We start from the raw sequence: 24397 nt of genomic DNA, 5'->3' as shown, positions 1-24397 counted from the left end.
GGTGAGCTCCCGTTACTCAGTCCCAGCTCCTGTCAACCTAGCAGTTCGAAAGCATGAAGTGCAAGTAGATAAATAGGTACTGCTCCAGCGGGAAGGTAAACGGCGTTTCCGTGCACTGCTCTGGTTTGCCAGAGGCGGCTTCGTCATGCTGGCCACATGACCCGGAAATTGTACGCCGGCTTCCTTGGCCAATAAAGCGAGATGAGCACCGCAACCCCAGAGTCGGCCACGACTGGACCTAACGGTCAGGGGTCCCTTTACCTTTAAGTACGAAGGACAATGGAGTGTGCCTCCAGGGGTGAAGTCAAACAGCTGGAGAATCGCAACACCTGCTGCGGCTGCAGAGACTGGTAACTCATAACCTCTGCCTTCTGTGTTGGTTTTGCTATTTTAGTAGCACCCAAGTGACCTCTATGGGGCACAACCCTGGGCAGTGTGTAGGGAGGCCCTGGGCTGCCCTGACAAGAAGCCCTCTCTTGGCCTCGCTGATGTACGTTAAAGGAAAGCAGAGCAGTATGTTTGACACCAGTTTATCTGCAGGAGTTGCCAGAAAGAGATGTACAAGGCCTTAGGGACTCCACTCCAGATTTGTGCAGGGTCCTTAAGCCGTTTCTTCTCCCAAAGATGTCCTGCAAGTACTACCCTAAGTACTATACAAATAAATAAAATTATGCTGGCAGGAGCTAAAGGACCAAAGGCAGTCAACGCATAATGCACATTGGGCCTTTTCTGCCCCCCTCCCAATGCATCCCCACCCAAGCTGCTCTCTCTCACACACTACAACTGAGAATTGACAAACTGCAAGGAAATAAGTCCAATTCCCCGTATGGAGCATCCCAACCTTAGGAGCAGTTTGGCTTCAGGTGGGGCTGCAGAAAAGCCCCACTGCACATGTGGGGAGAGCGAGAACCACCCTTTGCAGAAGCAGGTGAAATTCCTTAGATAAGTCCTAATGTGCACAGGGCTCTTTGCAATTAATTACTGTATTTGATTTGTGAAATTTTAGATGTCACGCTGATGTTATGCTTTCAATATTTTTCTCAATTAAGCAGAATATTTTTATTATTTATTAGATTTGTATACTGCCCTCCATCAGTAGATCTAGGGCAGTAATAACAAAAAAATAAGATTAAGAAAAATACACAAAGCAAACCAATAACCCACCCCCCATTCACTAAACTAGTTCATAATTCCATTTGCAGTGCTTTTAGTTTGCGAAATGCGGTCTACGGGTATCAGGTCTTAAAACTGAAATATGATAGCTGCATTTATTTGTCCATCTAGATCAGTGACTTTTTTAAAAAAAACCCCAATATGTTATTTTGCTTACAGACCTTGGCTTCTGGATCACTGTTGATGCTACAGGAATCATCTTCATCGCATTGTGGGGCATTTCTGTTGTGGGGAGGAAATGCTACTGTTAGGGTTAGGGCCAAATAGAATGGACAACTCAAAGACAATATGTGAGTGGCAGACACCTGTCAAATGTTGGCTGGATTCACATGAACAGAGAATAGTAGGCTCCAGGATTTTGAGGAGGGCCTGGAGATGCCCTTCAGATCTTAGTGGACTACAACTCCCATCATCCTTAGCTGTTGTCTGTGCTGGCTAGAGCTGATCAGAGTTGGGAATCCCACAACATTTGGAAGGTCACAAGTGCCCCACCCTTGTCGTATGTCATTGCATATAGTGAAGAAGGCACTATTTCAGTTACTCCATATACAGGCTTTCTAGGGCTTTAGCACCAGCCCAGAAACATTGATTAAAAGTCAATGTGGTTCCTTCCAGACTTTTCCAAAGCTAAAAGACTATTTGTGTTATAGATATGTGAATAAGCGGCATATAAGTGTCTTAAATAAACGTGGGCATGTTTAAGGGACACCTTTTGTGGGTGCCATAGGAGGAACTGATGAGCACTCTGGCACCATGTTGGCGACCCTGGAGCTAAAGCATGTGGGCACCAGACTTAAGAATATAAATAATAATAATAATAATAATAATAATAATAATAATAATAATGTATTATTTATACCCCGCCCATCTGGCTGGGTTTCCCCAGCCACTCTGAGTGGCTTCCGACAGAGTATTAAAAACACGATAAAGCTTCAAACATTAAAAACTTCCCTAAACAGGGCTGCCTTCAGATGTCTTCTAAAAGTCAGATAGTTGTTTATTTCCTTGACATCTGATGGGAGGGCATTCCACAGGGCGGGCGCCACTACCGAGAAGGCCCTCTGCCCGACCAGCTCTGTTTTCCAGTTATTTCAATAGGATTACAAAAAAAAGAGAACAGTAATCTACAGCTGCAATCCAAAACACGTTTACTTCAAGGAAAATACCTTAGAAATCAATGAGACCCATTGTCAGAGCAAATGCATCTAGAACTGAGGAATAAAGATGATTAACAGAGAAACTGTTCATACCTGAGCTTCAAAGAGGCATAGCGCAATGTTGCTCCTTCAAACTCTTTCAAACTGGGATCTGGATTTACCGTGGCTGCATGGAGATCCTGCAGGAGGGGAAAACAGCTTGTTATACAGGATGCGAGGCTTTTATTCTATGGATTTGCTTTTATTTTTAAATAATATTCTTCCTGCAAAGCAGAAGCACCGTGTTTTTAGTAAATATATATATATATATATGTATATAAAGGCATGCACATATTTTGAACACTACAGTTTGTTAGGCGCAGGCATGATTCTGTTATGGGTGAGGATCTGCCCTGCTGACTTGAACAAATGCGTTGTGCATGAAAAATATCAGAATGAGGTAGCAAGTTAAGGAGCTAGACCAAAATTCCTGTTCTCTCTGGCTGGTTGGATGTCATGAGTGATATTTTTGGGAGGATAAATACAATAAATACAGCCATGGCCATGCAAAATGATTTTTTTTAAAGGTTAAAAAAGCATTAAAGTGTTCTAAAATCTGACAATATACTTGCCTTCCAAATGTCACTATTAATCTTTCCCCCATTCAGTACAGCAAAATCACTCCATGGCTGTTTCTAGATATATAATTATTCACACAGGAAGAAGCACATTGATAAAAAAATAAAAGAAAGAAAGAAAGGAGGGAGAGGGGGAGGGAGGGAAGAAAGGAAGAAAAGAGAGGGGGAACACAAAAACACTGTTGTTAGCATTGATATTTGCAGGTTGGGTTAGGGAACAGGTCACCTCAAGTTTCAACTCATTCAATTTGCTGTAGAATCTGGGCTGGCTCAACGTTTGATGCTGAACAAGCAAATTAAAAATTAAAATTAAAATTTTCCACCCCAAATTTGCACTTCTGCCTCATTATAATAGCACATTAAGTAATAGCTGGTTGGGATGTTATTTTATTGTTTTTAGATTTATATGCCCTAACCTCCTTTACAAACTGTGCCTCTCCCTTCAGTAACCAGCAGAGATCGATTCTCCAATTCCCTGGAACACAGAAATTATTCTCTCCTTGTTGGAGATCTGCTAAACTGCTCCTGTGCACCTGTAAGCTGGGTCCCTCTCAAAGGCATTTACTTAACTGAAGAAGGTGCCCCTGAATTATTTGCCTCTTATTGTTTGTCTCTTATTGTTGAGCCGGCCCTGAGTACAGAGGTATTTGGAAGTAGTAGAAGTGAGGACCACTTCTAACATTACTTACCAAGACAAGTAACTGGGACAAGGGAAAGTTCATACGAATTAGAGACAGAAACAACACACAATGTGCTTGCATTATCATTGGGATATTTGAATGAAAGGAAGCAAATTGTGGAGCTTGACCAGATTGTCTTGGCCTACTCTGAAATATCAATTAAAAAGAAAAGAAAAGAAAACTATTTCCATCTCCCAGTGTTTGATCAGTTAGTATTTTCAAACTGCTAGAACAGACAATATAAAATGTTAGTGGAAACATAAAAAGGAGAGGGAGGGAAAATGAACAATGGAATAAGAAATACAGACAGGCTTCTTGTTGCAATGAAAATCACCACGACTTCGCAAGAAAATACAGTACAGTGGTACCTTGGCTTACAACCATGATCCGTTCCAGAGGTCCGGTTGTAAACCAAAACAGGTTGTAACCCAAGGCGCACTTTCGCCAATGGGGCCTCCCCAAAAAATGGGTTGTAATAAAAAAAAATTTAAAAAAATAATGGGTTGTAATCCAAAAAAAAAGGGACACACACTTCTGGGTTTGATGTGGTTGTAATCCAAAGTGGTTGCAAACCAAGGTACCACTGTATTAAGAGTCCTGCTGGCTCAGATCATAGGCCTATTTAATGCAGTATCTGCTGGGAAGAGGGACGGATTGAGAAACCACTCTAAGAATTGTAGTTCTGTGATAGCAATAGGGGTCTCCTAACAACTCTCAGCACTCTTAATGAACTAAGATTCCCATGATTCTTTGGGGGAAGCCATGACTGTTTAATGAGGTATGACACTGTTTTAAAAGTATAGTGCAGATGGGACCCAAGTCACACAACAGCACAGAATGCTATATTCAGTTTTCTTGTTTAAAATCTTCTCACAATCTGTTACCTCCGAGGATGTGGACAGGCTGTTTGGGCAAGTGAAACCGACCACCTGTCTCCTTGATCCTTGCCCACCTGGGCTCATAAATGTGATGGGCTCTGCGGGGTGGTGAATGCTTCCCTCTGTGAGGGAGCCTTCCCAAACCCGCTGAACCCCTTCCTGCCTGCAGACTGTCTCACCAGAGTGATGCATGGTCTAGTTATCTACAGTTTGGACTACTGCAATGTATTCTATGTGGGGCTACCTTTGAAGGTGACCTGGAAACTAAAACTACTCCAGAATGCGGCAGCTAGACTGGTGACTGGGAGTGGCTGCCGAGACCATATAACATCAGTCCTGAAAGAACTACATTGGCTCCCAGTATGTTTCCAAGCATAATTCAAAGTGTTGGTGCTGATCTTTTAACCCTAAAAAGCTTTGGCCCAGTATACCTGAAGGAGCGTCTCCACCCCCATCGTTCAGCCCAGACACGAGGTCCAGCTCCGAGGGCCTTCTGGCGGTTCCCTCACTGTGAGAAGTGAGGTTACAGGGAACCAGGCAGAGGGCCTTCTTGGTAGTGGCGCCTGCCCTGTGGAACGCCCTCCCATCAGATGTCAAGGAAATAAACAACCACCTGACTTTCAGAAGACATCTGAAGTTTAGGGGAGTTTTTAATGGTTGATGTTTTATCGGGTTTGATGATTTATCATGTTTTTAGAGTTGCTGGGGAAACCCAGCCAGATGGCCAGGGTATAAATAATAACATTATTATTACACTGAAAACAAAATTAAAATTGAATTGCTTTCCACTCAGGCCAGATTGCTACTTTTTAAAGCAAGACTTCATATGAAAAGGCACAGAAGGAAAATAATAGAAGACAGACTATATCTAATAATAAGCAAAATGACAAATTGCTCAGTTATAAAACATTCCCAAGCATGTTTCTGAGATAGCTAAAAGGTTCAAACATCTTCATCTCAGACTAAGTATATCAATACCAGATGCTTCTAACAGGGGCTGAATAGTAAATATGAAGAAAATATTTTTTAATGGAGGGTAAATTGGAACTCATCTGAAATTCTTTATTCTAAATATTTCTATCTGAGGTGACCCAAGACATCCTGGTGCCAAAGGCAAAAAAGCCAAATGATGTCCCACTATGGTAGTAAAAATATAATAATGAACTTAGTATGTGACAATCTGTTGCCCTTTCAAAACTACTCCACAATCTGTCACTTGAGGCAGTCTACCTCACCCTCCTGCCTTTTACTTAACAGTATCCACACACAAACTATCCAACAATTTTTCCATGGTGGATTGGGAAACACCAACTCAATTTTGATTCAAAGCATTTCTTTGCAATTTATATATAACAAATTAATTTTTCTAAAACCACAGCACAGCACATTCTACGCACAAAGAAAATAATGTGATTCTTAGGTTGAGCTCAAGGCCAAAGGAAATAAGAATATTCTCTGATGAGTCTAGGCAAACCATCAAGCTACATATATTAATGTGTGGAGAGGCAGGATATAAATCTAAATAATAAATACATAAATATAAAGGAGGAATATAATGTGTTATGGATGGTACCTATTGTGTGTGTTTGGATTTATTGGTTTTCATTTCCCCTAGCTGAGGGACAAACATTTTTTACTCTAGAGGATGTAAGGAGAACCAGCTGAAACACAAAAGATTCCTCCCTATGCTTTACTTGCCAGGTTCAAACAATTGCTACTGCCAGGACATCTTATTCAGAGTGGTCTGTGGTGTCATATTGCCCAATTAGGTTTTTTACTGCCTGCTTTTTGGGCCATTTCCTTCTACTAGTAAGAAGTTTTGCACTAACATTTAAAGCAGATCTGAAAAGAACGGCAGTTTCTGCTCTTTAACATGGCATACGAAAAAAATCAAAAGTTCAGATTAATGAGGTTAATGTACTGAGAGCCCCCACCCACGTGTTAAACGAAAGTGGCAGTAACTTAAAAACTGTATTTGAGACAAAAGCAACAATTCTGGGGTCTACACACTAGAGATCTAGATCTGCAATTGAACTTTTCCTAGCAGATATTCATTGCACAACTCTTACAACTGAGCTGAAAAAGACAGACCACTTTTTAATGCTTTGCGGGGAAGCACACTTGGGGATTGGGGGCGGGGAGTTCGTAGCTTCTCTCAAAGACTATAAGGGTTGATGTCTACAACTTTTCATTTGTTGTGTGGTTGTCACTACAAACTGCTTCGCCATGGCACAGGTTCTCCTGTGTGCAATGGCAATGAATGGCTGCTCTGATCCTCTTGGCAACCTAGATCACTTCTACCACTTCCCAACCCATCAGGTCCACTTATACTGGTATGACAAGTCCTTAAACTCAATGCTACCTATGTAGTATGAAGCATGGCTCTGGAGGAACAGCTTTGTGAGATTATTAGGGCTTCTTCTTGCTTCCGGTGTTTCTCTTCAGGGGCTTCTCTGCAGGCCTAACAAGTTCTACTTTTCTTTTTGATGTGCCGCTGAACTCAAGACAAGTGTGTATGTGGACCAGGTGATCCACCGTTTAGTTTGGCTCTAATCCACGTGGATTGCAACACTCTTCCATTTGTTGTTGCATGTAGCAGTAATATGGAGAAGTGGCAATCCCATGCAGGATTAAAGCAACTAACTGACAAGGCTGCGGCAACCACTAGTTTGCATGAAGCAAGAGGAAAGATATGCTAATATTCTTGGTTTCTGTTGTATCAAAAGTCTTTAAAAAAAAAAAAAAAAGTTAACCTATTAAAGATGGTTCCCCACCTGTCCACAGACTCAAAGCATAGCTGTCAACTTACAGATTTGAAAATAAGGGACCAGCAGCCTCGAAAATAAGGGACCAGCAGCCAAAATAAGAGATTTTAGTCAACCAGCTGAAATATGAAGTTAAAAGGGACCAGATAATTTGGGAGAGCAGCGCCGGTTTTTAGCCCTTCGTTTCCAAACGTTGCTGCTCAAGACACCAGCTGATGAAACACTGCAATTAAATACTACAAGCAGCAACCACTTTTAGTGCAAAACAAAGTCCAAGCTACGAAGATGCTGCTGCAGTTCTGTATCTTTTCTCTCGTGCTCCATCTGCAGCTCTCAGTTCCATCAGGTGGGGCGGGAGGAAGAGAGGAGGGGGAAAATAGCGCCCGAAGTAAACCCGCAGATCAGACCATCTATGCTAGTCTACCACTACAAATCTATGGGAGAAGAGCTTGCGGTCCTTTCTCCGCTTTCCCCCTCTATGGTTAGCCCTTGGAACACCTCCCCGCGCCTCCTCCTCTCTCTGAATTGCTTTCTCTATGGTTGCCCTCGCTCTCCTCTCAAGGCTCCTCACCAATTCATAGGCCGCGCCAGGCTGCCCATCTGGCTGCCCATCTCATCCGGGTCCTTCGGTGGCGCAGCCGCAGTACGGCCTAGCGAGAGCGGCGGTGGCGGGCAGGCCCCAGGCAGAGAAGCTCAGTTCGGCGGCTGCAAGGAGGATGGCGGCGGAAGAGGCCGAGGCTCCCGCCAGTCCCGGTGGGGAGGGGCTCCAGGGGCCGAGGCTGGTGAGAGGAGGCCAGAGGGGGGCGGGCCGGGCAGCCAAGCAACATAGTTGGAGCCTCCCTCCTCCCTGGCCAGTAGGGAGGGTTGCAGAGAGGGGAGCTGCTGCTTTGAAACCCGGGAAATTTAAGGGACATCATCAATAAGGGACAGCAGCAGGACATGGCGCTGGGATAAGGGAGTTTCTCGCCAAATAAGGGACGGTTGACAGCTATGACTCAAAGCAGACAAACAAACGTTACCTCTGTTTCTGGAGTGGGAGATGGTGTGATCGAACTAAGGGAGCCTTTTCTTGAGCCTTGAAGTTCTGTTGGTATGGATATGGGACGTTCCCATTGGGTTGTTCCTGTCGGTATGTGCCAATAATAGACGCCCGCTATGTCACTGATCTTTTTCCAGCCTGGAGGCAAGTCAGGATCTGTCTGAAATGAGTGATCGCTCCATATATCTGCAGGAAACAAAAAAACCCAAAACACTGTTAGCATCTGAAACAAGTTCAAAACCCCCCAAAATCAAGTGTTGCAGAAACACTACAGTTCTGTCATCGGTGAAGCAAGGTTAAAGAAAAAGGTATCTGTAAGACACAATTTTGCTTCTGAAGACAAGAAGACAGCAGTCACTGGCATGGGCCCCCCAAACAATTATCCCTGAGCTTATGTGGCCCGGGACAAAAACATGGTTGTCCACGCTTGGTGTAGACAATGCTGAGATAGACCAATGATCTAACTTGGCCTAAGGCAGCTCCCTGTATTCCAGGGGTATTCAGGTATAATGGACATACAAACAAAGGAGTCAGCAAAGAAGCCAGAATCTCTTGTAATGACTAACACACTTAACCATTTGGTTTTTTACTGAAGATTATTTTCTAATACTCTGAACATGTCGGGTCATGCAGTAACTGAAATAATAACCTATTATTGGCATTAAGGCTGCCAGAATCACGCTAACTTTTGTGTACTGATTGCGATTCTGCCACGTGACTTGCAAGGCTCCTTATTACGTTGTACATAGCTTTCAGATATGCTTCATAATCCTAAGCCAACAATGAAGATCTGCCGAGAATGAAAGGTTTTAATTATTCTATACACACACTGTCTGTTTTAAAAGGTGAAATGGGAAAATTGTTTCTGGAAACAAGCCAGTTTCCAAGCACCCTCGATTGTTTGCTGCGAAACATTCCTCCCCTTAATACAGTATAGTACTGCAGACACAGTACCTTTTGCAGGAAATGGCCTTTGGTGGTAGTAGCTGGAATTCAACTCATGGTATGTACACAAAGGCAAAAATGTACAATGCTGCTCACAATGAGCGACTTCTTCCAAACCAACCAACCAACAAAAGATGAAAGGAAAATTACATGTAATTATTCATGACTACAGCATAGTATGCCGTAAAAGTTAGAGAACCAAATATGAATGTCTTTGAAGTTTAGAAGCTTCCAGCAGTGTTTTGACTTGGAAACAAAAAAGCAAAACAGATTTCAGTAAGATCTTCAATAAGGACAATATAACTAAACAAGCAAAAGAATACACACTGCAAGTTGATTACAGAAACATCTGCAATTAAGACAAGAGAATATTTTAAGTGAGCAGCCTCACCAAATTAAAAAGAAATTTATTAAATAGAATTTTAAGGCTTGTGTCCAATTCTCTGAATACTTTTCTTTTAAATACAACAAGGCTATCTTGTACTATAAACATTATATGTCTGCTTATTAAAGTGTGTAGCACTTCATTCTGCTCTAGTTGATTCTGAGACTAATTACAAATATACTGGGTTATATCCAGCATTAATCATACTCAATGGACAAGTCAACTAATTTCAATGGATCTACTCTGAGTAGGACTTAATTGGATATCAACTATAATTATTATTATACATAGAGGGAAAAAATGTTTATAGGAATCACACTGAGAAATAATATCTTTCTATTAATTCAGGCAGCTATAGATTGCTGTATATCAAAAGACAACATAATCTGCAAGCCTTCTGAATGAAAAGGACAGAAATATAAAGGCCCTTTCTGAATTAGGATAAACATTTCATGGACCCATTATTTCCATAAGTCACAGAAATCCTCAATTGCTAAACTGAACGAAGGCCTTCTGAGCACTTAAGTGTATTATCCAGGGTTTCCTTGAAAATGTTGTTCTTTAATGAGAAAGAATTTTGCCTCACTTGCTAGAAAGACTATGTAAAGCATCCCAGAATTCATATACTGTCAGTTTTGCTCCAAATAGCAGCTTGCAAGTGAACAAATATGTTTATGGGAAGGCCAGGGAAGTCATAAACAATAAAAATTCACTATATCTTGTTGGCCATGAACATCAGATTCACACAAGTCAGAATGAGCCTGATGATTCTGCCTTCAGGCTAGTTCCTCCCTTTTCTCTGAAATCCAAGTCTGGTTTACTTAGGTCTTCAGGACAGAGCCAGCATCCGACTGGTTTCACGGCCTGGTTGCCTGGAGGTGATTATTATTTACCATAGGCTACCAGGTGAGTGGCTTTCTACAAGTGTAGCCTATGAAAGTCTCCATCTTAATTAATATTGAGATGTGGGACCAACGACCCAATTATTAGCACTGAGAGTTTGTTCTTATTTTTTTCATAACAACACACTTGGTAATAGCAAAACAGTATTACGGTTATTAACAAAATGTATTTATTTAGGCTGCAATCCCATGGCCCCTGGGAGGACAGTTGAGGAGCCAGATCTCTATTCCAAAGGTGCAGCAGATCCACCCTGGGATGCCTTTTTGTCATACAGTTGTACCTTGGAAATCGAACAGCTTAGTTCCCAAACAATTTGGCTCCCGAACGTCACAAACCCAGAAGTGACTGTTCCGGTTTTCAAACTGTTATGGAAGCCGAACGTCCGACTGGGCTTCTGATTGGCTGCAGGAACTTCCTGCAGCCAATCAGAAGCAGTGCTTTGATTTTCGAAAGTTTTGGAAGTTCAACAGACTTCCGGAACGGATTCCGTTTGACTTCCAAGGTACAACTGTACTTACAGCACTCACCCTTCCATCAGCTGTGCCCCAATGGTGCAAGTGAAGGAGCATGCCAGAGGAAGATCAATGAAGATCTTGGACATGTGGGATCCAAATTCTCCTCCTCTCAATCCACCCACCCCCAGATCAGCAAGAAAACTATGTAAGTCCTGGAGCTGCTATAACACATTTCCCTCTCACAGGACCCAACAGAAGGGGTGAAACTGTCTGGTTAGAAGCCCTCTCCCAACATCCTGGCCTGGCCGGCACAAACCTGCAGTGTTTTGCACATGGCGATTCCTCCACCTTCCATCTTCCCTCCCCATCCACCTTTTGGGATTGCTGTTGGGAATGCTGAGAAGGTAACCCCAAGCATTAAACAACTACTTGTTTTATGACCTTTCCCCATGAATTCTAGCCAGACATGCATGTTGATGTCTGAAATTTTGAATGAACAACTTGAAAAGGAAGTTTGCGATAGAAAGACAAACTCTGCTTACCTTACCTGGGGACCTATAGCTTTCCAGATCAGAGTGGTCCAACTTTTCATACCAAGTGGGCCACAAGAGTACCTGCGGGCCACAGACTGCATTATTGAACAAAGGAGTGAGTGAGGCCAAAATCTGATGCCTCCCACCCTCACTCTGCCTTCCCAAAGCCAGTTAAGTGAGGAGCCAGGCTTTGGGAAGGGGGCACAAGGCTCTGGCAGGGTCTTGGAGGACTCCCATCTCCTTCCCAAAGCTGGGAATGCACTAAATAGGTTTTGGGAAGGAGGAGGGAGGACTCTGCCAGAGCCCTCATGCCTCCTTCCCAAAGCCCAGCGCCTCGCTTATGTGGGGTTGTGTGTATGTGGTCAAATGATGCCAAGGGCTGCCAAAAATGCCTTGAGAGCAACATGCAGTCCTTGGATGATGAGTTGGAGCCCAGATATTGCTGGACTTCAGCTTCCATCATGCTTGACCATTGATGGTGCTTCCCAAGGCTGCCTGGAGATGGAATCCAACATAATCTTGAGGGCCATAGGCTCTCCAACCCAGCCTTAAATCATCATCATGAAAGATGACAGAATGTGGCCCAAGCGCCATGTATGCCCTATGGTTCTAAATACGGTTTCTGTTGCAATATTTTTCTTGTTTCAACATAACAGTATTTAGAACCACAGGGCATACACTTGGTTAGAGGGTTAGGGATGAGTTTGGAAAAAAATGTAAGGTGCAGTAAAATCTGAGTAAAATAATATATTGTTGTTTTATAACTCTCTCCTCCAGCTGTCACAGTCTACCACAGAGCTGATTTATTGCTACAATAAACTCCATTCCATATGATATGCTCCAATTCAGATGCTGAATTTGGCAAGGTGATGAAAGCAAATTTGGGAATTCAATTTGTGTTTCAAGTTGTGATGGTTTTACTGCACTGTACTAAAATATTACTACGACTTCCTAAAACAAGATGGAAATCAACTGCTACTACAACTTGACAGTGCCGTAAACAATACCTCGGATTTGGTGGTCATTAGTGTTTGGAATAATAGTACAATTTTAACAGTTTTTCTTTTACTGCTTTTTCTCCAAAGGAAAAAGATAGCAAATCAAAAAGTACCATAACATGAATCATTGCTTGGCCTCAATTCAATTAGACAGAGATAAAAATTGCAGGAGGCAGCAGTATCTCCGTATGGCACGACTGACCTGAAAGTGCAGTAAAATGGAGCCAATTTTCTCTTCCATTATTTTGCAACTTCATGAAGATATCTTTTCTAGTATGGCAGGCACCCCAAGGCTGTTTTACAAGGTCAACAGTCACAAAACAGAAATAGTCTCATAGATGCAACAACAAAAACGGGTTTAGGTATCCCTGTTTTTTCTTAGCGAATTGACATCACTGTTCCTTATATAACATTTATCAGCATTGTACAGTGGCACCTCGGGTTACATACACTTCAGGTTACAGATGCTTCAGGTTACAGACTCCGCTAACCCAGAAATAGTACCTCGGGTTAAGAACTTTGCTTCAGGATGAGAACAGAAATCGTGCTCCGGCGGTGCGGCGGCAGCGGGAGGCCCCATTAGCTAAAGTGGTGCTTCAGGTTAAGAACAGTTTCAGGTTCAGAACGGACCTCCGGAATGAATTAAGTACTTGACCCGAGGTACCACTGTACTGTATATTCTTCCATGGTTCAAAGCAGCAGAGAATCACGTTGCTTATATAAAATATTATTACAGTAGGAATACAAGTAAGGAAAGGATAATGTAATACTGAGTGCAAAGGAATATAACTATGCATACTATAGTGTCTAAAATTACAAGGCATACAATTAAACCCTGGTTTAAGGAGGTTTCTCCTCACCAAGATATCCTACAAATTACATTTATAAAAAGCATGGAAGTTTCAGTAGCTCATTCCTACAAAAGAGAGGCAAAACTCAGTCAATTGTTCTAGAGTGAGAACCTCTATTTTCTATATCTGTGTTTCCCAACTGGGGGACATATGCCCCCCCCCCGAATATTCTAAGATGGCCACAGGTGATACAGAATAGAGATACAGAACAGTGCTTCCAACATTTTTTCCAACTGTGGCCCCCTTTTGACCTTGTTTCTTTACTATGACACCCCCCCCCCTTTATGTGCATTTAACACATAATAAAGTTCTGGACATAAATAAAACTCAGTAGCTCTAGGGAGACATAACAAGCCAAAAGAGATACTATTGAGTAACAGCTGTAGATTGTAACTCCACTTTTGCAAATGTCCATACTTTGCATGCAAGTGATTATCACAGTTCAATGCCAAACAATTTTATTTAAAAAATATTTCCACTACTCTGCATGCGTTGCGGCAGCACAACCTATCCTCATAGTTCACAATGACTGTCAGCAGATAGGTCCTTCAAAAACTCATGGCAAGAAACCTGAGTGCTGCCCTAAAATTAAAATGTGGTGAAAAGCAACATTCGACAGGACAAATAACTGCATTGCAAGCCGAACAAGCATGTCTAATTTTGGCAGCATTACTCAACAAGAAACTGAGATATAAACAGCCAAAAGCTGGCCATTTGGAACAGTCCTCCTTCACAGCGTGCAACTGGTTGTCAAGACAACAGGATCCTCTTCCTTGCAAAAAAAACCTTCAAGAAGTCCAACGATGGTTCAAAAAAGGAAAAAGAGGGAAAAAATCTAGTTCCAAACAGTTAAGAGCCAGCTCAATGAAACCTATGGAAGTTTAGTCATCAAACTGAACTGAAGACAACTTAATTAAAGTTCTTCATGTAAAGTTAGAGAGCCTACTTTATAAGATGATGTGTCTGCATATGTTGTTTCAGAGTGCTGTGTTTCACATAAAAACATTGTCACCCTATTATAAATAGGAAGCTAAATCTGAGAGAGAGGCTGAGTTCACACCAGGGCTTTCAGCATTTTTAATGCCTCCAAAATCTATCTTGATGTTTCCCATCCATACTAGCGGGTGGTGATTGATGGGAGATATTTGCACTGTCTGTTGTCCCTTCCCTTCAATTAGTATTTCCCAATCCACAATAATTCTAGAAAACAATATCTGCCGTGCGCACGCACACAGGCACAGTATATGCTTAGCTGCGCGCATGCACCTTTAATTCCTATTTTACTTTATTTATACAAGTTTTACAAGTTTCACAATATACTAACTTGGTATAAAAGAGCAGTCAATTCTTCATTTTGTTTTTCAAAGTATGACACTGCAAGCCAGACACTGCAAGCCAACTCACTGACTACAAAAAGTTATAATATTAATTAGGAAAAAAATATAATCGTTATCAGTGTGCTGCCTTTTCATGACACTTCAAATCAGATGTCTGAAATGTCGCCCTCCACAAGCAGGATGGGGGGAGTCTTCCCCACACAATACGCTAAGCATAGAAGGTGAGAAGGTGTGAAGAGAGGTCACATGAAGCTGTAAATCTGAATCTGGGCTTTATCATGTCAATGCGCATAACAACAACAACAACAACAACAACAACTCCACATGGAAAATCCAACTGCAGGGAGAAGATTTCTAGCACACCTAGTTTTCTCTGTGCATGACACTGAGGGAGGAAAAGTGTTCCATTCTGTGAGCCCCTAGCTGGGGTCTACAGTGGGGTCTACAGTGGTACAATCCAGACACTGGTTTCCCATCTTATTTTATGCTTGTGAGAACTCAGTCTAAGTCTAGCCTCTGCACTATAACAAATATACATATACAGTGGTACCTCGGGTTAAGTACTTAATTCGTTCTGGAGGTCTGTTCTTAACCTGAAACTGTTCTTAACCTGAAGAACCACTTTAGCTAACGGGGCCTCCTGCTGTCGCCACACCGCCGAAGCACGATTTCTGTTCTCATCCTGAAGCAAAGTTCTTAACCTGAGGTACTATTTCTGGGTTAGCGGAGTCTGTAACCTGAAGCGTATGTAACCTGAAGCGTATGTAACCCAAGGTACCACTGTATTTAGTTGTACAGTAGTACCTCGGGTTACAGGTGCTTCAGGTTACGCGTTTTTGGGTTGCGCACCATGCCGAACCCAGAAGTACTGGAACTGGTTACTTCTGGGTTTCGGATGCGCAGAAGCGCTGAATAGCGACCCACATGTGCAGATGCGGCGCTGCGGGTTGCGAACCTGCCTCTCACACAGATTACGTTCGCAACCCGAGGTTCCACTGTATGTAATTTAATGAGCATTTTGAGCACAGTTTAATTAGCAACCTTATTCATTAATCTCTGGAGTGAAAAAAATCCCCATAATGCTACTTTGTAGAACTCACAGTTGTCTGTTTTTGCAGTAGTAACATTTAAAACTATAGCAATATTTGTTTTTTCAACTATACTTGGTAGAGATTATTGTGTGATTTTTGCTGTGTCTTGACTCGAGTTTTATTTATGTCCTGAACTTTATTATGTGTTACATTCTGTACTTTGTATGTTTCTATGGATTACATTAATAAAAAGGGGGGAAATCAGAAATGACTTCACAGATCATTCAAGAACCTGCAACATGAGCATTTCCTTTTTCCAACAATTATTTTCAAACTTGTATTTTGTTTGCTGTCCACCAGGTGGCATCGAGCACTACACTTTTTAAAAAGGCTACTGCGGTTCATGTCAAACTCTTTCAAAAACCTTCCTTTGCCATCTGCAACAAGTTTTGCTCCACAGATAACACTATTTATATACAGCACTACCTTGGAAATAGAACAGAATCTGTTTCGGAAGTCCGTTCGAATTCCTAAACCTTTGAAAACCAAAGCGCGGCTTCTGATTGGCTGCAAGAAGCTCCTGCAGCCAATTGGAAGCTCCAGAAGCCCCATTGGACGTTCGGCTTCCAAAAATAGTTCGCAAACCGGAACAGTCACTTCCGGGTTTGCTGTGTTCGGGAGCCAAAACATTCAGGAACTAAGCTGTTCCAAAAACAGCTAAAACCAATGACTTTTAGAATGATAATTGATTCAGCAACAGTAGCAAAAGTGCTCCTTCATTGGACAATATTGTATTTATGTGCTCAAAAAGTCTTACTTTTTCACACACAGAAATGTATTAGTCAAACCCGTATCATTCTGAGTCAATATAGATCAAGGGAAGGGAACCTCTTCCAGTCCGAGGGCCATATTCTATCATACGTTACCTTTCGAGGGCCGCATGAAAGTGATGGACAGGGCCAGAGCAACAGATGCAGTTCTTACCTTTTTATACAGTGGGTGACATTCTAGCCATGCAAAAGCCATAGATTTACACGCACGCACGCACGCACACACATCTAACCCAGGCATGCAACAGACAATTTCACAGTTCAAGGACACATGCAGAAGGAAAAGCACTTGAGGTTGTGTTGAGCAGGGGAGGTCAGAGGTGTCCTGGGGAGTCCCAAGTGCCAGACAGAGAGGTTCCCCTGGTACTGTGGTACCTCGGGTTAAGAACTTAATTTGTTCTGGAGGTCCGTTCTTAACCTGAAACTGTTCTTAACCTGAGGTACCACTTTAGCTAATGAGGCCTCCCGCTGCGCCGCCGGAGCACAATTTCTGTTCTCAACCTGAAGCAAAGTTCTTAACCCGATGTACTATTTCTGGGTTGGCGGAGTCTGTAACCAGAAGCGTATGTAACCCCAGGTACCATTGTATAAGCAATACTGAACTGGAGCTGTGACAACTTCCTGTGTTCCTACAAGTGATGGATCAAACCCATGTTTTCTTTACAAAAATTAAGGGTATTAGGAACTTATTTGCGAGACCTTTTGCACAGGGCTTTGCAAATTCTGAAAAAAATCTCCTCTGGGATTTATCAGAGGAAAAAGCATACTACTGTTTCCTACTCAGAGGTAGAAAGGAATTGGCCTTGGGAAGAGAGAGTGTACAAAAGGCTCTGCTTTAGAGCTTGGGAGTATCCCCACCTCTGTCCCCCCGGATGCTTTGCTGGGTGAATGGTCATCCTAACACAAGTAGGTATAGGTAAGGGACTTCTGGAAGGTTAAGTCCAGTCAAAGGCGACTATGGGGTGTGGCGCTCATCTCCACTTTCAGGTTGAGGGAGCCAGCCTTTGCCCGCAGACAGCATTTCCAGGTCATGTGGCCAGCATGGCTAAACCACTTCTGGTGCACAGAACACCGTGGTAAGGGCCAGAGCTCACAGAAATGCTGTTTACCTTCCCGCCATTGTGGCACCTATTTATCTACTCGAGCTGGTATGCTTTCAAACTGCTATGTCCACACAGCGATACTTGAGCATCTGGCCATGTGAGGTTTTTATCATGCTTGCACAAAAACAGGACTTTAAAGTATTTAAATTAAAAAGGTAGCTTTCTTAGTAAATATCAAGAAATAAAACCAATGATGCAACTGAGAAACGAATCCACAAAATAAATTGTAGATGGTATTCAACTAAGTTTTACTCAGAGGAGATTCAATGATATTAAAGAACACGACTAACTTAGGTTCATTACTTTCAAGAGGTTAAGCTTTGTTGAATACCACCCATTGTGGTATTTAGTCCAAACTCTTCAGTCTGGTCTTCCCATTTGTGGAAGTTTTAATCAGCTGCACTTATGATTTTAGAAAATTACTAGGCTAAAAATCAGCATCCCCATACTGTATTAACATCTGGATCAGAACCTTAATGGAAAACAATTCACCAGGCTGCATGAGTTCTGACCCACATCTTAATGGGGAAATGCCCCTGTTTTCCAAAATGATGATCCCATACATAGGCTTTTTCTTTGGAACCCCTAGGCTGCAATCCTAACCCCATTTACCTGGGAGTAAATTCAACCAGACTTCCTTTGGAGTAGACATGGTTAGGCTTGCACCATTAGTCAATTAAGCCTAGAAGCTTGGAGCTTGTTGTCCTTTGCAGATTTGGGATCAGCCAGTTGGGGAAACTGGCCTTGAAGAATGTCTTTATAGGTGTTGGATTCATTAATAAAAGGCAAATTGGGGAGGAAAGGAAAAACTACTTACCAAGACAAGTTGTTTCTTACAACTACCACTTAACTAGGCACTGTGCTGGGTGACGGAGCCCTGTGGCAGTTCACTTGCTTTTTCCTGGAAGCTAACTAATTCAGCTGGACGCAGGTGGCACTGTGGGTTAAACTACAGAGCCTAGGACTTGCCAATAAGAAGGTCGGCGGTTCGAATCCCCGTGACGGGGTGAGCTCCCGTTGCTCGGTCCCTGCTCCTGCCAACCTAGCAGTTTGAAAGCACGTCAAAGTGCAAGTAGATAAATAGGTACCGCTCTGGCGGGAAGTTAAATGGCATTTCTGTGCGCTGTTCTGGTTCGCCAGAAGTGGCTTAGTCATGCTGGCCACATGACCCGGAAGCTGTACGCCGGCTACCTCAGCCAATAAAGCAAGATGAGCGCCGCAACCCCAGAGTCGGCCACGACTGAACCTAATGGTCAGGGGTCCCTTTACCTTTTTAACTAATTCAGCTAACTAATTCTCATGGGCTGCAAGAAGATCAAACCTATCCATTCTTAAGGAAATCAGCCCTGAGTGCTCACTGGAAGGAGAGATCCTGAAGCTGAGGCTCCAATACTTTGGCCACCTCATGAGAAGAGAAGACTCCCTGTAAAAGACCCTGATGTTGGGAAAGATGGAGGGCACAAGGAGAAGGGGACGACAGAGGACAAGATGGTGGGACAGTGTTCTCGAAGCTACCAGCATGAGTTTGACCAAGCTGCGGGAGGCAGCGGAAGACAGGAGTGCCTGGCGTGCTCTGGTCTATGGGGTCACGAAGAGTCGGACACGACTAAACGACTAAACAACAACAACAAAACTAATGCAGCATGCTATCAAGGCAATTTTGAGGCTAGTTTTAATTTATAGAAACAAATGCATCCAAATCTTAAAGGGAGGCTCTGAATTTGCTGTTCAAGGTACGGTGCAATAAATTATTTGAAAAAATTTCTAAAAAACAATTTTAGCCACCATGGTGCTTGCAGGCTAGGTATCTACCAGGCAATCTAACCTAGGTATGTGCTTCAGGAAATCGTAGGGAACATCAGCTCACAGCCAGCCAAGCAAATATTATGCAGCCATCAAATGGCAATTCGCCATGCTCCAAATGAAGCCTGGCTTTGTAACCAAATAAGTAATGGGGAAGGAAGGAAAGGTAATGGGGAAGCAGTATATCATCATAAAACCAAATATGAAGAAGCAAAAGTTTTATAAAGTGAAAGTGCACAACAGAGCAATTGCTGCATTGTTGATAAAACTGTAGATTTTTGCAAACAGGTTTTTTGTTGTTTTTTAACTTATCCGATCCATCCCGCTAATTAAAGCCTGCTGTTGCTGGGCAAACAAAAGTGGTGCCAAGATGTAATCTGGCTGATGAATAAAAAACCGGACTGCTCGGACAGTCCATTTACAGTAATGTGCAGAGACATTAGAGAAGTCGCCCTCCTGTCGCTTCTCTCCTATGATTCACTCAAAATTCACCATCAAGCTTAGTTACCACTAATAAAACATTTGAATATTCCCATTTTAAAAAGAATTTATTATTTTTAGTTGGTGTTATGCTGCCCTGGCAGAGTCCTGCTCTACGTTACAAAGTCTGCTGACAAACTGAAAATTTAGAAATTCCAAACCTGCACTCCTTCCGTCTTGGTGACAAAACTGCCTGTTCTGAACCACTGAATATCCGAGTGCTTTATTAACTAACATGCATGCACAATCAGCCAACTCATTTGCCAAAACTGCAGGTCTTGACCCAAAAATGCCTCTCTGTCCCATCTGCCCATAAACAAGGTACGATATCTTACCTGACACTTTGTATCACAATTTCACAACAAATATTGTATTCCGAGAACAGATGCACAAGCAGTAGACTGCCTTTGTGATACTTACATTTCAGTATTTATAATGTCATCAGTGGTGTGCAATACTTACGGAATTATCTACTTAATGTAAAATGGTCACAGTGACACATTGCTCAAATGAACCCATTCGGTCCATGATCGGTTGACATTCCTGCATTTTAGAGAGCTGGACTAGATGACCCTCGTGATCCCTTCCAACTCTACAATCCTATTATTCTAACCAATAATTCCACCATCTCAGATTGGGGCTTTATTAGGATTGTGAGCCCTCGTTATGCACAAAAGGGAAGGGTCCCCATTGTGCCTGACCATTGTGCCAGGCTGGGGCTAATGATAGTTGCAATCCAAAACATCTGTAAGGTACCAGGTTTGGGAAAGCTGCAGTAGATGATTATCCTTTCCTATTCATTGGCTGGCTGTATAAACCTTACAACTACTGTGGCTAATATTGTAATGTAAAAACATTTTTGGATATTGTCATTAAAAATCTGTGTATTCTAGCAGCAAAATCTTGGTTCTTTTTAAAAAGAAGCCTCCCATTTCTCTCCACCACCGCCACAAAAAAGTTGATTGCTTTGGAATTCAATTAAGCAAGACAATGCTCTTCATCAATTGTCTGTAGAATGACAATACATGAGACAGCCTGAAGCTTTAAGTTGCAGGCACCAGATTCCTATGCTAATGCACAATGAATGCAATTATACCAACTGGTCAACCCTGAATAAGGAGATATTCTCAAATTGATAGTAAATAATGTTGTATTGTACCTTCCACATTTTAACAGTATATTATTGACTTTTTTTCTGAAAAATCACACAAACCATGTGAGCCAGGTGAACTCACTAAGCTTTGCAAAATATATTTAAAAAATATTTATATTCTAGCTGAATAAAAATATGTAACTGATTTATAAATCAGTTTCTATTCACTGAATTAACAATGACTTCTAACTTTGATTTATTTAACTGTCCTGGTGATTAACCCACAGTGTGAAACAATAGTGACCCCTCTAAAAATTTATCTGCCAGAAACCAATCAGACACTGCCAAACAAATGAGTATTAGTTCAAAACCAACCTTCCATTATAGAAAAAAGTTGCTTTACCCTGAAGTTGAAGAACATGATTAGAGAAGCAAAGTAGACACAGGGAAGAGATTAGGGGCATGTCAAGGAAAACCAGGAGACGAGGAGTCCAAGGTAATCTGGAATCCAGAACCAGTGTGAAAATGTTCAAGCTCTGCAAATCACAGCTTTCTAACTTTATCACTCGATTCGCCAGCGCTAACACAGAGGTGCTAACAGCAGAACACAAAGTTCATACTGTGATGATTACTCCAGTCTTAGTGGATAAGCTCTCTCTGCAATTGGTACAGACAACATGCAAACAGGACTTAAAAGTACCCCCACATTCCCCAATGACAACAGCTGCTAAACATCTGTATACAGAAATAGGCAGCTTGCATAGACAAGCTGGAAAGAAATAACATATATGATTTCTCGCTACTCACATTTGCTCGCTCCTCCTCCTCTGCAGTTCAGCCTTGGCTGATCTGCCACCAACATCCTTTAAGTTTGTTCTGCACATGTTCTAACAGCTTCATGTTCGCTCGTGCTCGCCCTCTTTGCAAAGCCTCCAGATCTGTCTGCCAGCTGAATGGGGTTGGGCTGGGGGACCTACCACTACGTAGGCGACATTTATTTAATTAGTCTAACAAGGAATGAAGTTTGGGGTGGGTGAAAGGAAGGCCACCTGGCAGCCTGTAGATTTCAGAGTGGAAATGCCACATGTTGCCCATATAAATGACTACCTTCCCCAAGACGGCAGAAACCAAGACAGCTGTAAAGGAATTATAGTGGTGGGTGCACGCAATACTGAACCGATTGCCAGATTGCCAGACGCTCAAGTATTTCTTGACTGATTTTGCTCAAAGTGACAAGCTTTCAAGACCCCACAGCCTACAGGCATCAATCACATCGCGATTTAATCAGCTCATCTGCGCACGGATGCCAGAACCCTCCTTCCACCTCCAAAAATTCATTAAAATGTCTTGTTCCTGGCTGCTTTTACAAACATGAAAGCCACACACACAAAAAGGAAGAGTTCAGTAAAATTTATTGCAAAGATCCACTCCTTGAAGGCAAAAAAGAAATTCTTCTTGAAGCTCCTAACCTTCAACTCCCCGAAGGTGCATTGCAGCAATGGTAGAAATTGATTTAGTGAGAGGCTTCTATTAGGGAGAGTGCTGCTCTCATCAGGAAGTCCCTCCCCTCGCTGTAATCAATAATTTAAGCAAAGCCAAGAATCGTGTCAGCCAAAATGACCAGGGAAATGGCTTTTAAAAAAAAATCTCTGTGGAATAGTAGTAAAATCCAATTAAAAACTGAATGGGAAATTTCTGCTGTTGTTTTTTTGAAACTCTGGGTATCTTTGCTCATATACTGAAATGAGGCATATTTTTTCTGTTTCCCCAAATTAATGGAATGATAAAAATGTTGTTACACAGAAAATCTTAAATCTATAGGCTGAGCATTTTGCCCACTATCCCCATCGTTGCCCCAATTTTTCTCAAAACAACACTACATTTCAAGGCTGAAATCCCGTTAAGGGTTTCAGAAACGTCAGTCTCACTGAAATACATATGTTCAGTAACACTGATTGACACTCTATACTGCCTTCAGGACGTTCATGTCCAACTGATTTTAGTACAGAATTCTTGGCCTTCTAAAACTTCTTAGATGGAGTCCTAAGATGGAGTCATGGGATGGATTCCACTAATGTGGAAACTTTTACAAGACTCCAAAAGCCCTGATCCAGCCCATATCACTGTCCTTTAATACTCAGGCCCCCTTGCTATGGGCTGACACCCCTCTGTCACATCAACCTCTCTATGATATTAGAGCAGCTAAGACAACGGCCGCAAGAGGGGCATTACACTCCTGACTGCAAAGTCCTAAGACTTTACCCTGGCCTTTGACACTTAAGATGCATGTATTTAGGGAGCCATCTTATTCCTGTGGTTTTGATTTTGGATTTGAATGTTCTGTTTTGGAAGATTGTTCACCTTGGGGTGAACAGTTAATAATAAAGCAATTTATTAATATTAATATTAATATTATTAATATAATCCATCAGACTAGATTAGCCAATAGCTTCAAGCAAGACCAAACTTTAGGATAACCCGTCTCAAATAACCAACACGGTTAAGTCTAAATAGCACACAAAGGAGTTAATACCATAGAGTGAACTGTCCTGTTAGGCTTAGCTAAGTCTACTTCCCCTCAGGGTCTAAACCACTGAGCCTCTTGGGCTTGCCCATCGGAAGGTTGGAGGTTTGAATCTGTGAAACGGGGTGTACTCCCGTTGCTTTGTCCCAGCTTCAAAAGCATACCAGGGTCATTCCATACCAAGTGATCCAACTTATCTACCTCGTGTCATCCAATTTTCTTAATATTTTGTACACTTGCTGAATAATCAAAACTAAGTTTAAATCTAAAATTTTAATTATTTATCTCATTCCGTTTGTGAGTTATGAGGGTCTGAAAAAAAATTTAAATGACAATTTTAGCTGTGCTGTACTACACAAAAACCTTATTAGCTCAGGCCAGAACTGAGATACATCAAAACTAAAAACACCAATCCCTTCAGAACTTCATGGGCTTTAATATGATATGTCACATGATGGACTTACTTTAAATTTTAAATTTAAGTTACAAAATCAAATTTAAAAAAAATTAATATGATTTAGATTTTTCAAAAAATGTATTGTTTATTTAATATTTCTAAGAGCTACCTGCTAAATTTCATCTTGGGATCTCAATGGGATCATATAAAAATATTTTGTACATACATGTCTGCTTTATTAGGTTCTATTTAGGATAAATGGGTCTTCTTGGAGTAAAATGCAACAGAATAAAAAGACTTAACTATAATATCAGTTACTTCAGACATTTCTTTAGAAAGTTATTCAATTAAAAGGTGTCTGAAAAGCTAGTCAGGCTTTTCTTTTAAAAATGTGTTCCAAAGCGGAGTGATAGCTTGCAT

General features: G+C 41.9%; 1 protein-coding gene and 1 long non-coding RNA gene across 9 annotated transcripts in view; one reads left to right on the top strand and one right to left on the bottom strand.

The window, feature by feature from the left end:
• The window catches only part of APBB2 (amyloid beta precursor protein binding family B member 2), a 167327-nt gene that overhangs the window by 58017 nt on the left and 84913 nt on the right, over positions 1-24397 (bottom strand). For 6 of the 8 annotated variants that reach the window (XM_081019951.1, XM_081019947.1, XM_081019946.1 and 3 more), the window contains 4 exons: positions 8290-8495; positions 2942-3004; positions 2424-2509; positions 1335-1395 (listed from right to left, as the gene is read on the bottom strand). In XM_081019951.1, the coding sequence (XP_080876077.1) occupies positions 1335-1395; positions 2424-2509; positions 2942-3004; positions 8290-8495 (416 nt within the window). The remainder of the gene's footprint in view (positions 1-1334; positions 1396-2423; positions 2510-2941; positions 3005-8289; positions 8496-24397) is intronic. The other 2 variants (XM_081019948.1, XM_081019949.1) reach the window with 1 other exon arrangement.
• The window catches only part of LOC308484985, a 29184-nt gene continuing 15840 nt past the window's right edge, over positions 11054-24397 (top strand). The window contains exon 1 of the long non-coding RNA XR_013990267.1: positions 11054-11202. This is a non-coding gene — a long non-coding RNA (uncharacterized lncRNA). The remainder of the gene's footprint in view (positions 11203-24397) is intronic.

The sequence above is a fragment of the Podarcis pityusensis genome (genome assembly GCF_964106645.2).
Source record: "Podarcis pityusensis genome assembly, chromosome: 9".
NCBI lineage: Eukaryota > Metazoa > Chordata > Lepidosauria > Squamata > Lacertidae > Podarcis > Podarcis pityusensis.
The sequence above is the reverse complement of the archived record's forward strand: the minus strand, read 5'-3'. Positions and strand labels throughout refer to the sequence as shown.